Source organism: Moschus berezovskii, chromosome 14, assembly GCF_049115385.1.
Source record: "Moschus berezovskii isolate FMDL1 chromosome 14, NW_MosBer_1.0, whole genome shotgun sequence".
Classification (NCBI taxonomy): Eukaryota; Metazoa; Chordata; class Mammalia; order Artiodactyla; family Moschidae; genus Moschus; species Moschus berezovskii.
In genome coordinates this window covers 60,980,492-60,995,163 of record NC_142473.1, presented here as the reverse complement: position 1 = coordinate 60,995,163, position 14,672 = coordinate 60,980,492, and the positions used below count along the sequence as shown (strand labels likewise).

Below are 14,672 nucleotides of genomic sequence, written 5' to 3'. Positions count from 1 at the left end.
CCTTCTTCCTTTCTGGGCCCAGGGTGAACTGATGGTAGAGAGAGGTCGAGAAAGAAGGGCAGAAGAGCCAGGGAGGCTCTCAGGAAAACCATTTCTGGTCTCGCCTTCCATATCCAAGTGATGACCTAAGGGGAAATCGTGTGATCCTGGAGGTGGAGCTGGTTGCTCTCCGGGTGAGATAGGATTTGTCTCATCCTAACCCTTCATAATATTCCCCACTGAAGGAATGGCTGTGGTGAACATCAGCATGTAAATAAAGGCAACTTCTCATGAACTCAGAAGGTAACTGATACACTCTTTGCACCCCTCTGTGGCCACTCAGACTGACAAAGACGAGGGGGTGAGTGCCAAGGTGATGCCATCCAGAGTCAGAGGAGTAGCGTGGGGCATGAGTCAGGGGCAAAGATCTCATCCCACACACATATCCTGTCATAGAGCATGCCTGGAGTGCTTTCTCACAGCTGGTCACTGGCTGATTCCCCATTGGGGTGATGGGCATAACCCAGTGGCCTTTGGCCATCAAGGGAAACTAGAACTGAAATCCCAGTGTTAGAAACAGCAAGTTGCATTCCACCCATGTGACCATCACTTACTCACGCTCCTTCTCCGGGACTCATGTTCCCGTGCATATGGTGATGGGCAGGGGCAGCCACCACAGTACCTTCCCTGTGGCTCTAGTTTATCCTGGGCTGACGGTGGAGTCCTGTAAACATCAGTGGGGGAGGGCTGCCTCGGGTGGCCGCACTGTCATCCCAGAAAGCAGGGCTGTCTGGTTTGGGGCCTCCATTTCAACAACAGTCCCTCCACCTTCCACACGGGCATCTGGAGAGAAGAGTAATAGCACTTCCTGTGGAGTGGTTTGTCACCTACATGCAGGTGATCCCAGACCCTTGAGTGTTTGAGGGCAAACGAGCTAGGCTGGCCAGGCTGAATATCAGGGGTCTAGAGGACAGATCACTAACATGCCAGTGGCAAGAGGATTCTCCCCGATCACTTCTCCAGGCTCTCAATCCAGTCACTGTCCAGCGTCTCATGCCCACCCCACACCACACCTTCCCCGTCTGAAGCCCTCACCCATAGACCTGCCCAGGTCATGTCCAAACTTGATTGTTCCATCCTCAGTTCAGTTCAGTCGCTCAGTCGTGTCCTACTCTTTGCGACCCCATGAATCACAGCACGCCAGGCCTCCCTGTCCAGTCACAAAGTAATATTTTACAGACACCCACTGGACATAAGGATTAACCCAAGGCAGCATGGTTTCTGCGGTTCTTGGAGGTTTCTTGATGGACCAAGGAGACATTTCTGGCAGGATACAAGGGCCACTCTGGATCCACTGGCCCTAGGTAAGGCGCAGAAGCTGGTCCCTGCTCTGGATCTCCAGCCAACCACAATTAGGTCTCCACCTCCCAGGTTGACATCCGGCACTTCCCCTCAACCTACCCCAGGCCCAGCCTGTCCCTTTGAGCCCCTTTTAGCACACTATGGGCTCAGGCACCCCAACCCGCAAACCCAGACCTGCTTGATCCTGCACACACAGACCACAGAGAGGGTTATATAGGCTACTCCCCCACAGGGCCCTGTTCCTGGCCCCACGCACTGCCCCTTCCCACTTCCCCCAGTAAAGACACTACCAGACCAGAAGATAAAACACAGGCTTTATGCCTGAGATCATCAGGGGAGATTTGAACAGCAGCTGAGCACTCACACTGTAATATTTAGAAGCAGTCTGTCTCCCTCATCCCAGCTGAGGCTTCTGGACTTAGGGGTATTAAGCCAGTTCCTTAGGTTTCAGGATAATCTGTTTGGTTGTTCCCAGCATAGAGAACTAGGTTGTCCTCTTCATTGCATTTCCGGGCTGTGACCTCAAAAGAAGTCACATGGTAGGGCTAGTATGAGTTAAGAATGACATCCAGGGAGCACAGGCTTTTACAACTGGGATTGTCACAACAAGCCAGGACTAGAACCAATCAAGTAATTCAGGCTGGATGGAGGGAGTTCTACATCCCAGCAAGGTCACCTCACTGGAAGAAGGGTCAGAGGCCACATTGGTGCAGTCAGTGGTGGCCAGCTGGTTCAGCTTCCCTGCCTGGATAGCCAAGGTGTTCCCCTGGATGCAGAGGTAACTGAAGGTCCTGAGCCAGCTGCTTCCTGGAGAGTAGGCACAGGGCCAGAGCGACCTTCCCACTGTTCACTTGCCACTCCTGGAGCCCCGCTGTTTGCTCATGGCCGTAAGCATCTGGCTAATATAGGAAGTCAGGAGGTCATCCATCTTGTAGCCCTGGAAAGAGCAGCAAGAAGAAAACACAGAGCACCGAGTGGGACACAGCCACCCACTCTCACCCAGAACACAGCTCCCAGGAAACCACAGTGGACAGAAGCCTGGACAAAGGCAAATCCTGCCCCGCCCTGGGCTCAGCCACTCAGCTGAAGGTTTGGATTCATCCAGCCAGATAGCTAGGGTTCTAAGTTGTTGTGATCCCACATTCAGGTGCTAGTCTGTGGGTTGCTCAAATCCCTACTAAGAATAAACGTTGGATAAGAGGTTGGAATGTCATACTTCATCATTTGGATGTGTGAAGAATGGTGTTAGGACTAGGATTGAAAAGATTAGGGGTAGTACTTCTAGTTAATTGGGGAGTGATGAGTTGTTCATAGGATATGCAAGTAGAAACCACCCCTCTGGTTTAATGTGTGGTAGTGTATTGAGAGGATTTACCAAGGTATAATTGGGATCTCCTAATAAATCCGGCGAAAATAGGACTAATACTATTGGAAAATAGGACTAATTCTAGAACTGGTAAAAAGACACCTAGGATGTCTTTAACTGTATAGTAGGAATGAAATGGGATTTTACCTATATCAGATGATTTCTGTGGGATTATTAGCTCCTGTTTCGTGAAACATTAGTAGATGGACAGCAGCTACTACTGCAATGCTAAATGGAAGAATGAAGTGGAAAGTGAAGAGTTGTGTGAGAGTTGCTTTATCTACTGAAAAACCACCTCAGATCCATTGAGCAAGGTTTATATTGACATATGAGATTGCTGAGAGAAGGTTGGTAATAACTGTTGCCCCCCCGCAAAATGATATTTGTCCTCAGGGTAGTATAAAACCTATAAATGTTGTAGCTATAACTGTAAATAACAGGATAACTCCAGTGTTTTCATGTTTCTAGAAAACCGTAGGATCCATTATATAGACTGGATCCTACAGGGATAAATAGGCAGATAAAGAATATAGAAGCTCTGTTTGCATGTACATATTGAACAATTCATCTGTAATTTACATCTCAGCAGATATGTGTAACTAACGAGAAGGCGGTTATTGTCTGATATGTAGTGCATTGCTAGAAACAAACTTGTTAAGATTTGTAAAACTAAACAAATACCTTTTAGGAACCAAAATTTCATCATGATGAAATGTTTGATGAATCTGGAAGATCAGTGAATGCATTGTTAATAATTTTTATTAATGGGCATGATTTTTCAGTGTTGGTCATTGGTGCTCTTATAGTTGAATAATAATGATTTTTCATGTCAGTGGTCATGGTTAGATTCCATGTAAGAATAATGACAGCTTACATTGTATTTTAAGTACTATTTTTGTAATTAGTTTTGTGGGTTTTTTTTTTTCAAAACCTTCATGTTGGGTTTGAGTTGATTGTGGGTGGTAATGTTGGAATTGTGTTGAATTTTCATGGATTTGTTGGGAGATTAATAGTGTTTGGATTTGTGATTGTTGTTCAGTCACCAAGTTGTGTCTGACTGTTTGCCACCCCATGGACTGCAGCATGCCAGGCCTCCCTGTCCCTCACCATCTCCTGGAGGTTGCCCAAATTCATGTCCATTGAATAAGTGATGCCATCCAACCATCTCATCATCTGTTTCCCTCTTCTCCTCCTGCCCTCAATCTTTCCCAGAATCAGGGTCTTTTCCAGTCTCTCAGCTTCTTGAATACTTTTTATACGGACTTTTGCCAGCAAAGTGATGTTGCTTTTTAATACACTGTCTAGGTTTGTCATAGCTTTGGATTTATTTAGGGGAGATGTTACAACAGCTATGGCTTCTGAGCAGTATCCTGAAGTTTGGATCTCCAATACGACTGTATTAGGACCATTTTTTTCAGATTTAATAACAGTTTTCAGTGGTATTTTATGTTTTAAAAGATGAGGAAGCGGAGGTTGTGTTTTAAGTTTAATGGTTTGGGAGATTGGGTAATTCACGATGCAGGTGATTCTGGGTTTTTTAGTGAAGAGGCTATGGGGACTGCAGCGCTATATAGCTGTAGTACTTGATTAGTGATTATTATTGGTTGGTCATTGCGTATTGGTGTTGTGGTTATTACGGAGACTACTTGTGGTAATTAAACAATTATGTTTAGGAAGAGGGTGATGAAGAATGAGGAAATACACCTTGATTAGATCTTTTTGGTCTGATACTAATGTAGAGATTTTTATCTGAATAAGGGAAGTAGTTTTTGGTAAAATATTTTCTAATCAACAGGCTGATTTCTGGTTTGTTTATAGATTTAAGTAGGGTGATAAACAGTGTATAATAATACTTTCCCTCTTAGGGAAAATACCCTAAGAGATTGGAAAGTCTGAATATATTTGAAGAAACTTTAAATTCTGTGTTATTATTAATTTCAAGTGCTAAGGTAAAACCTAGAATGGTTATGGCAAGGGAAGTTGGTTATGAGGGATTGTTGTTGGGGGGGTATTGTTGAAAATAAAACCAGCTTCTGATTAATAGACGTTTGATGGAACTGACTAGGAGAGGATTATTTCCATTAATTACAGTTAGGGTGGAAAAGCGAGGTTGTCCTAGTAGTGCAAAGATGACAAGGCGAGTGCTGTAGACAGCTGTGAGGGATGTGGCAGTTAGACTCAGCAGCATCAGGCGCTGGCATTGACATGTTAGCAGTCTGGATTATCAGGTCTTTAAATTCAGCAAGGAAAGGCCTTCCTGTTAGTGCTAGGCCAGTGGTAAAAGCAGTTGTGGTAAAGAGTATTGCTTTAAACAGGCCTCCTATTTTTATGGATATTTTATGGGTTCATTATGGATAATGAACCCAGAGCATATCAATAATATGACTTTAAAGAAAGCATATGTGCAGATATGGAGAAATGCTAGGGAGGGTCGATTAATGCCAATTGTTACTATTATAGGCCTAGTTGGCTTGAAGTGGAAAAAGCAGCAATATTTTTTTAACATTCTGGGTAAGAGTGCATATTGCCATAAACAGTTATTATTTGAATAAATCTATTATTTTCTGTTAAAGGATAAAAGTGGATGAGTAAGAAAATACCTGCTACCACTACTGTGCTTGAGAGGAGCAGGGCTGAGACAGGGCTAGGGCCTTCTGATGCTGGGGGACTGTAGTCCTGGGTGGAGGCCAAGTTGGGCGGATTTTCCTGTTGCAGCTGGTATGAGTCCTAGTAGGGGTAGACTTGAGTGATTTAGTTGGAGTATAAAGACTTGCTGCAGATCTCAGGCTTTTAAATTATCAGAAATCATGCTATTGCTATAACAAATCTGGTAGCTCCAGTACGGTTATATAGAATTGCTTGTGGAGCAGCTGTATGTGCATCTGCTCATCTGTATCATCACCCAATAAGCAGGAAAGATCATTCCGACCCACTCACATCCAGTGAAAAGCTGTGAAGGTTAGTAGCAGTAACAAGAATTAGTATTGTGATGAAAGGAGTAAATATTTGAGGAATCCACTGACGTTAGGCTCTGAGTATAGGTATCATATTGAGAATTCTGTGATGGATCGTTTACCAAATAATGCTACCTGTATGAATATTATTGAGAAATAGTCTATTTTGAAGCTGAGTGATAATTTGAGAGTTTGGATAGTGATTCAGTATCAGTTTGAGAGAATCATTAATGCAGGCCAAGAGATTATTATTATTGGGATTATACTAATAATAAAAGCATGTGAGATAATGGATTTTGTCACTCTTATTGGTTGATATTTGTTATAACTGATATTAATATAAATAATGGAACTCATGTGAAAGGAAAATGTATTACTTTTATTTGTAGTTGCACCAATTTTTTGGTTCCTAAGACCAATGGATAACTACTATCCTTTAAAAGTTTGAAAAAATCATGTTACATGGTATTTTTACCATAAATGCATGCTAGTCATGTGAAGACATTAGATCAAGAATCAGGTATTGCTAACAGCGTTCTTACATACTTTCTTGGTAAATAAGGCTGAATCTTCTGTCTCTGGATTCACAACCTAGTATTTTTTAAAACTATACTTATAGTACAAGGGGCCTACAATGATTTGGGGGTTTAGTGATAGAAGTAGAGAGGTAAAATATGAAGTGTTAATGAGGGCATTTTCTTGTGTAAAAGATTGTAAGATGTTACTAATGTGATAATGTGTTATTTATCTTGTTATATTATGATTAGTATGTATAGGGAGTATAAGGCAGGAATTACTATATTAATTACTATTAGAGTAATTGTAATAGTTGATCATGAGAAGGATGCTATTACTACAAATAGCCCTCCAATCAGACTAATGGCTGGGGTAGAGGTAAATTTGTCAGACTTGCTAACCATCATCAGGTAGCTATTATTGGGAGGAATGTTTGTAGGCCTCAGGCTAAGGTTATTGTTTGGCTGTGAATTCGTTCATAACATGAATTTGTTAAGCAAAATTATATGGATGATGTGAAGCCATGGGCAACTATTAGAGTGGTAGTTCCTGTATAACTTCAACATGTTTGGATAAGAATAGCTACAACAACACGTGCCAGGTGGCTGATGGAAGAATATGCGATGAGTGATTTTGATCTGTTTGATGTAAGCAAACTGAACTGGTTATAATTATAGGGATAATATGAGAAAAGGATATACTGTGAAATCTGTTAGTGGATTTAGTGTTGTTACAATTCCTAATACGCCATAACCTCTGAGTTTTAGTGATATGGCTGTAAGTACTATGAAACCTGCAACGGGGGCTTCTCCACGTGCTTTGGGTAATGAAAGATGAAGGCCCTAGAGTGGTGTTTTTATCATAAATGCATGCTAGTCATGTGACGACATTAGATCAAGAATCAGATATCGCTTGAGTCAGGTAGTGAAGTGTTAAGAAATTTAGGGAGCCTGTAACATTTTGGATATAGTGAGAGAGCTCCTACTAAGTATATAGAATAAAACATAAAGGCCTGCGTTAAGGTGTTCTGTTTGATTACCTCATCAGTGATGATAAGTGTTAGAACTACTGTTGCCTCAAATAGAATGTAGAGTACAACTAATTCTATAGCAGTAAATGTTATGATTATGGTCACTCCCCGAGGTAGGGATTTCTGAAGGCTGTACCAGCTGAGCTCAGTCCAGGAGGCCTCATTGCTAACAGCTCCGCTGTTGACCTCAGTGGCCAAAGGTTCAGTCTCTAAATACTAAAGGCACTGGGACATAATGAGTGGGTGGTCTGTTTCTCATCTCTAGATTAATAAGCCCATTCCCCAGACCTAATGTGACCTGACCTTAGCCCCAGCCTGACCCTTGATCCTGACTGCAGGCCAGACGGCACACTCCTCCGGTCTGTTGTGGGGAGTGGGAGGATGGAGGGAAGGCAGGGCTGGGGAGCCCCCCAGGCCTGGAAGGAAGAGCGCTCACCAGTGATGTCTCACAGAGGAGTTTGCTCCCACGCACCAGGTTCCCAATGGTGATGTGGAAGTAGGTGTTGCCGCTGCTCCAGTTGGAGATCTTGGTGAAGGGGTGAGTGGTCAGGATGTCCTAGGGGAGCAGAGAGAATCTGAGGCTGCACATCTGGACCATCTGACCTCACTCCCCTCAGCTCCGGCCCACAGACACCACCCACACAAAGGACCTCGGGGCCCTCAGCCAAGGCAAGGAGCAAGAGGGCAGAGGCCAGCTGTGCCGTGGAGCTGCTGTGGGAGACAGGCCTTGGTTGGGACCAGCTAGTGGGACAGCCAAGGAAGCCCAGGAGGTTGTCACATGTGTGGGGCTGGAAATTTAAGAGGATGAGGAAACTGAAACTGTAGTCCCAGATGAGATGATCCAGTGGAGTTGAAGGAGGGAGACAAGAAGACACTGCCTTGCGGAACACAGCGTATGGGCTGGGTAGAGAAGCAGCCCAGGGAAGTGCCCGAGAGGGAGACCAAGGGAGATGCGAGGAAAACCAGGTGAGTGGGCCCATGGGTTCAAGCGGAAGATGGTGGTCATTGCCCCCTTCGCCAGCAGCCCCAGTTGTGCTCTCCTGTGTCAGTGGTAGGACCTGCTCAGCCCACACATCTGAGCATCAGGTACCCCAGCACAGCCTGCCACCTGACCAGTTGTGGGCAGAGAGCATTCTGGAGGAGGGAAGGGGTTGGTAGTGTATGATGATGCTGAAAGACCAAGCACTAAAGAGCTGAGTGGATTTCATAGTGAGGACTTCATTAGCAACTCAGAGAGCAGTTTTGATGGAGAGATGAGAGGTCAGGAAGTAGATACAGCAGCCTCTCAAGACACATGGCCAGGAGGGTAGATGAACTGAGGACATCGGTAGAGTGTCTTGAAGTTTGGTTCTGGTGTCCTTGTTAGAAGTACAGACAGAAAAGCCCCCCTTACCTGCTCTTCCCTGTCACTGCTCACCTTGGTTCTGGGATCAATGAGGCTGACCCCATACTTGTTGATGGCAATTAAAAGGATCTCAGGAAAGTTTGGCTCTGTAGTTTGCTAGTTAAAACAAAAAAAAATCAGATGGGGAACCCAGAGCAGGAAATGTTTTGTACATTTGGGGAGAAATGAAGCTGCCCCCAGCTGGGCTTAAGTCTGCCTCTCCCGCCACAACCTCAAGTTTCTGCCTCTTCTGGGTCCTCAGTGCTACCCTGAATCCTTTCATGGGTCCCCACCAACCGGCAAGAGTTTCATTCCTTCTTTCCTCTTCTCTCGGAGTCCCTAAGGTCTCTCTCTCTCAGCTCTAAAGTCTCTGATCTTTAAAAGACCTCCTTGAACCCTATACTTGCCTCCAGATGTACTTGCCAACCTCTCTTTCTTGCACAGCCAAGCTGTGTCAAAGGGCCCCCGTCCTAGATGTGTAATGAGGCCACCACTCCTCTCCATTCTGACCTGTCCCCTCACGCCTCACGCCTATCCCCTCACACCAGTCTCTTCTCCATTCTCCTGCCTCTGGTCCCATCAACCCTGTTCAAAACACTCCAAGGCTGGGCACCACCTGCAGAAAGAAACCTGCCTGCCTCTCACCACAGCCTGCTCACCTCACACCTCGTGCCCATCCACACTCACCCACTTGCACTTCCTGCCCATGCCTGAGCTCGAACACTTCTGGGTCTTTGCTCAGGCCAGACTGCCTGCCAGGAACACTGCCCCCAGGGTCTCCCTAGAAAGCTCAGGCGTTGCCTCTCCCAGGAAGTCTTCTCAGCCTTCACAGTCTGGTTGGGCCTCCCAGGCTCTGCCACCTCCATGAGGGCTCCCTACTGTCACACAGCACAGATCATCCTCTATTACTCTGACCTTTGTACACATCTGCCTCCCCTGCCAGGCGAGGTGCTGGCCCCTCAGTGTCCTAGGACTGAGCCCAGGGCCCAGTACTTAGCTGAGACACCTGGCTGGGACAAAGCTGAGGGCCATTTCCTCCTTTCAGTGCCAGGCAGGTGGCAGAGACCATTGTAGTCTCTCCAAGTCATGGGGAGGAGTCCTGGTAACATGTGGTCCCGCCTCCCTGCCCCCGTCTCTGAGAAACACCCACCCACAGCGTACCTTCACCTCAAAGAAGGCTGAGCCAAAGGTGGGCCACTTGAAGATGAGCTTCAGGAAGGCCAGCTTGGCCTCCTCCTTGGACTTCCCTGCGTGCTTGTTGAAATAGGCGACGATGGACTGCAGAGGGAGGGTGGGTCAGCGTCCTCTCCCCTGCCAGTCCTGCCCCCTCTGCACTGCCAGCAGCTGTCATGGGCCAGGTAGTCTCCCACTAATACCAGTTAATGCACTCCTGACAGCCCTTCCCTCCCCAAAGCAAGCCAGTCAAACAGTATCAAGGAAAACCGGGTCACCTTAATAACCAGGACCAGACAAATTGCTGCGAAGTGACCAGCTGAATTTACAGGGGTCACAAGAGATGCTTCCCTGGGCTACTGTCCGGCACCTGCCCCCTTGACCCTGGGGTGTCCAGAGACCCATTCGAGGCGGGCGGCTGTTCCCACCGCCTCCCTCTGTGCTCACCCGCTTCCAGTCGTCAGGCGAGACCTGCCGGATGAGGTCCTGGGGCACCAGCTCCCGCAGCAGCTTGGGGATGCTGGGGAAGTAGGACTTGTCCTCCTCAAACTTGACCCTATAGATGAGCGCCCCCAGCTGCAGCACCTCTTCCCGTGTGCACTTGTGGTAGCCTCGGAGATACTTGGGCAACTCCTGCCAGGGACAGAGAAGGTCACAGGCATGGAGGCGCCTGGAGGAAGCAGGCTTCTCCCCTTAAACACCCCCACCATGGGGCTGGGTCCACCTGCTCCCCAAGCGGGGGAAGGCACAGGACAGGGAAACAGTCCTATGCCACACAGATGCAGCACTTTACAGTTTTAAATCAGAGCCAGGGGTGAATATCATCTCATTTACCCTCCTAACAGTCCAGCGAGGCAAGCAGCTCCATTTCAAAAATGAAGAAGCTCAGAGGGACCAGCTGGGGCACCTGAGACTGTTCCATAACTCTAGCCGCCCCCCAACAGACCTGTCCTTCCTTGGGAAAAAGCCTTTCTGGCTGGCTGCCCCCCACTGTGTTCCCTGGAGACCCACTGGCTTCCTCAGCAGCACCAGCCCCTTCCCCACCTTGAACTTTCAGACCCAGAACCACAGTAGCTGAAGATGAGCTGACCGAAAGCAAAGATGAAGCCCTAACGCTGCCCACAGGCTCCTGGAAACTGAACAACTGTCTTATCCACTCTCTGAAGAGTAGGGAACCGAGGATGGCCTGAAGACACGCTGCAGAGCAGACGCTGTCCACCCACTCTGGTCTACTCCGCAGGTCTCTGCTTTCGGTCAGTGCACAAGGCGGCAGCACGGCACAGCCCAGAGCTCCTGGGTAGCTCACCTGGTAATAGTGGAAGATGGAGTCGGCCATGGGGTCCTTCCCCGGCACCGTGGTGGTCCACAGCTTCTTCATGAAGAACACCTGGTAGGTCAGCGAGGGCACGACTCCTGTGGCAGAGGGCAGGCGGTCACCCAGAAGACGCCAGCACAGAGGGCTGTCCAGCCCAGCACCAGCCCCGGAGGAAGCCCCAGCTCGGGGCCCCACCCCCACGGGCCTCAGGTATGGCACTCAGCCAGCACCTGCCAGCCCCAGACCTCAGACGATCCCAGGACTCAGCCTCACGTTACCATCCCTGACAGGCCGGGCTTTCTTGATCCAGTCCGTCAGGTGTCGTACAAAGTCGAAGAAGAAGTCGTTCTCAGGGACGCTGATGACCTAGGGACATGGTAGTTCTAGTCCACTCGTTTTAATTTGAGCAATACTGAGTTCTCTGATTTTCCCCCCCAAGGCCTCCCTGACAACCCCTTCTCCAGAAAGATTCCTGCTTGCGGCCAGGGTGGCTGTCTGTGGATCAGCCCATCTTGCCCCCATTTTGCCTGCTAAGTGTCTGGCCAGTGACAGTGACTCCACTCATTCAGCAAAGAGTCACTGATCACTGCCCTAGGACCCTGGGGAGAAAAGGCTGAGATGGGGGCCCAGTCCCTGCTTTGGACATTCTCTGGCATCCATTTCCTGAGCCACCCACAGATGCTAAGTCCCTCCCGCCCAGGTCCAGGGCCTCCCTCGATCACTTCGGGTCACAGTGCCTGGTACAGGGTCAGACTAGTGAGGAGACAGACATGAATTCACACAGAACTATGGGAGAGCCACAGGAGGAAGCACCTGGCCTGCGCAAGGGTCAGGGAAGCCCCCCAAGGGAAAGGCTTTAGAGCTGGACCTTTGTCCCCCCATTGTTATGTCCATGGGAGTCAGTGAGGGGCGGAGGCAGGGCCCTGTGCTTCAGAGCCACACCTGCCTGGATCTGAGTCCCTGCTGTGTGATCTGAGATAAGTTACTTAACCTTTCTGAGCCCAGGGACTTGTGATCTGTTAGTGGGGATTCAGATGAACTGACAGCCTGGCAGCTGAGGGACCACTCAAATCAAATCGGGAAAGTACATGTGTGGGGGGGCAGGGTGAGGAGCCTAGTGTGTCCAGAGCACAGAGTGCCATGCGGCTCCCAAGAGCTCTGTAGCCAGGCTGTGCAGTGGGGCGGAGGAGAGAGATACAGGGACAGCGGCTACATGGAGGGGCCACCGCAGGGATGTAAGGAGGAGGCAGAATCAGAGGCCGTGTGCAAGAGTGCCTCTTCCTCTCTCGCCCCATCCTCCCTTCTGTGTCTCTCTGTCCCACAAGCTCCCAGAGGCCCAGCAGATTTCCCAGTAGAAAGCCCAACTGCAGATAGATTAGCAACCAATGACCACCCATGACCACCTTATCTGCAATTTTGACAAAGAGGCTGAATCCCTCGGAGGACTTGAGGAGCAGCCGGGCAGCGATGTTCTGGCAGAAGTCCTTGGCCTTGGTGCTGGACTCCACCTCGAAGGCCTGGTGCGGAGAGGCACTTGCTTGGCTCTGGCAGGGCCTCCTGCACCCCTAATGGCTGGGCCTCAGATAGAGCCCCTTCCCATTCAAGACACCCTCCTCCTGAGGGGGCTTCCCCAGAGCTCAGCACAATGCTTAAGTGTACAAACTACTATGTATAAAATAAACAAGCTACAAATAAATGGAATACAACCTTGAAAAACTGTGATTCATGGGCTCCCCTGGTGGCTCAATGGTAAAGAATCTGCCTGCCAATGCAGAAGGCGTGGGTTCAAACCCTGATCCGGGAAGATCCCACATGCCTCAGAGCAACAAAGCCCGTGAGCCACAACTACTGAGCCTGTGCTCCAGAGCCCAGGAACCACAACTGCTGAAGGCTGCGTCCCGAGAGCCTGTGCTCTGCAACGAGAGAAGCCACCACAGTGAGAAGCCTCTGCGCCACAACGAAGGCACCCCCTGCTCATCGCAACTAGAGAAAAGTCTGCGCAGCGACGAAGACCAAGCACAGCCAAAAAACTAAATAAAATCATTTAAAAGTGGTGAATCACTGTGTTGTACAGTGACACTCATAATATTGTCCATAAACTATACTTCCATTCAAAATGTTAAAAAAAAAAAGTAAAAGCACCTCCTGTCTGGATCTTCCCGGAAGGTGCCCTTCCCAACCCCTCAAGCAGTTCCAAGCCTTGGCCTCCAGGGTCCTGGGTGTGGCTATACAAGCATGAGTGACAGTGGAGGCCAAGGAAGCGCAGAAGAGACGGGGGGTGGAAGGAAAGAGACTGAAGGAGAGAGAAAACAAACTCCAGAAAGGTGAGGCGTCACGAGGGGGGAAGCCGCCCAGAAGGACTGAGAGGGATAGGAGAGTCCGGAGAAGTTTAGAAGGAGGAGGGCGGTTTGGGGGTCGGGGGGAATGTTCCATGTAACCTTCCACCGGAGACAGGAGAGGATTTTAGCAAGATTTTCTGTCCTTGTGTCTAGAATCCTATAATAGTATTGCTGAGTCTCTAGTCTCTAGACAAGTTTTTAAGCTGCTTTTCAAACCAAAAGTTTCAATGTTGGTCTTGTTTATCCGAATGAGATGCTGTGCTGGGACGGGGAAGGAGGTATAGATCAGAAGTCAGCCTGACCAAATGGGTTTGACAAGAAGACAAATAAGACCTCTGCCCAGGGGACCACAGTAGAGGGGACTCACAGGTCAAGTGAAAAGGAGGGAAGGGGTCTGCAGGAGAGTGGACTTAGGACAACAGGGGAGGTCTGGGGCTGTGGAGCAGGCAGGCCTGTGCCCAGGAGCAGAATGGGCACTGGGGAGGTGACATCAACGCAGAGCTCAGCTCGGAGGGAGAAAGCAGGCTTCTGCAAGACGGAGACTCCTCAGAGAAAGGGAGGGATGACCTTGTCAAGGGAGCTGATCCAGTTAGCAGGAGGCTAGACCAGGATCCCAAGGGCTCCTGAGCCAAGGAGTCTATGGCCCCAACTCCACTGAGGGGCAGGAGCATGGGGGCAAAGGTGGGGGTGGTGGGGGAGAGGCAGCAGGGCTGCCCCATGTCCCCAAGGGAGCCAGGTCCTTCAGGAGCACCCACAGACGACAAAGCCAGAGTCCCTTACCTCGTCAGTGTCATCAGGAAAGTAGACCTTGTGGAAAATCTGGGTGGTTTTGTGCTGGATGGCTTCCACCTCCACCAGGTGCGGGGGGTACTTCCGGGACCCATTTCTGAAATCCAGACGAGGGGGAGAGGGGCCAAGTCAGGAGGTAGCCATGGGAAGCAGAGAACAGAGGGAACTTCGGAGTCAGGCAAACCCCAGTCCTAATCCCTGTCCACCACTTCCTACCAGGTGACAGTCACAAACTCAAGCCTTTTGTTCCTCATCTGTAAAATGAGATGATAATGGTACCCACCAATAGGGATGCGGAGGGGACCGAGGGAAGCAAAGGAGGCAAGTGAGCTTTGCAGAGTATGGAGTGCAACCCAGGTGTCTGCCTCCCCAACAGACTTGACAGGAAATAGCTTTCTGAGCAACCAGACTCTCAAACTATCCAGAATGGCTACTAGGCACTGCAACCTTTGTCTACTGGGCAGC

The 14,672-nt window shown here is 48.9% G+C and overlaps 1 protein-coding gene across 1 annotated transcript in view; it reads right to left on the bottom strand.

Moving 5' to 3' along the window:
* Positions 1–1,643: 1,643 nt before the first annotated feature.
* MYO7A (myosin VIIA) overlaps positions 1,644–14,672 on the bottom strand; it is a 107,876-nt gene continuing 94,847 nt past the window's right edge. Inside the window, exons 41-49 of the mRNA XM_088843197.1 lie at positions 14,199–14,304; positions 12,483–12,596; positions 11,358–11,445; positions 11,071–11,177; positions 10,212–10,397; positions 9,753–9,869; positions 8,625–8,708; positions 7,644–7,763; positions 1,644–2,278 (exon numbers count right to left, since the gene is read on the bottom strand). Coding sequence (XP_088699323.1) covers positions 2,189–2,278; positions 7,644–7,763; positions 8,625–8,708; positions 9,753–9,869; positions 10,212–10,397; positions 11,071–11,177; positions 11,358–11,445; positions 12,483–12,596; positions 14,199–14,304 — 1,012 coding nt within the window. The 3' untranslated portion in view covers positions 1,644–2,188. The remainder of the gene's footprint in view (positions 2,279–7,643; positions 7,764–8,624; positions 8,709–9,752; positions 9,870–10,211; positions 10,398–11,070; positions 11,178–11,357; positions 11,446–12,482; positions 12,597–14,198; positions 14,305–14,672) is intronic.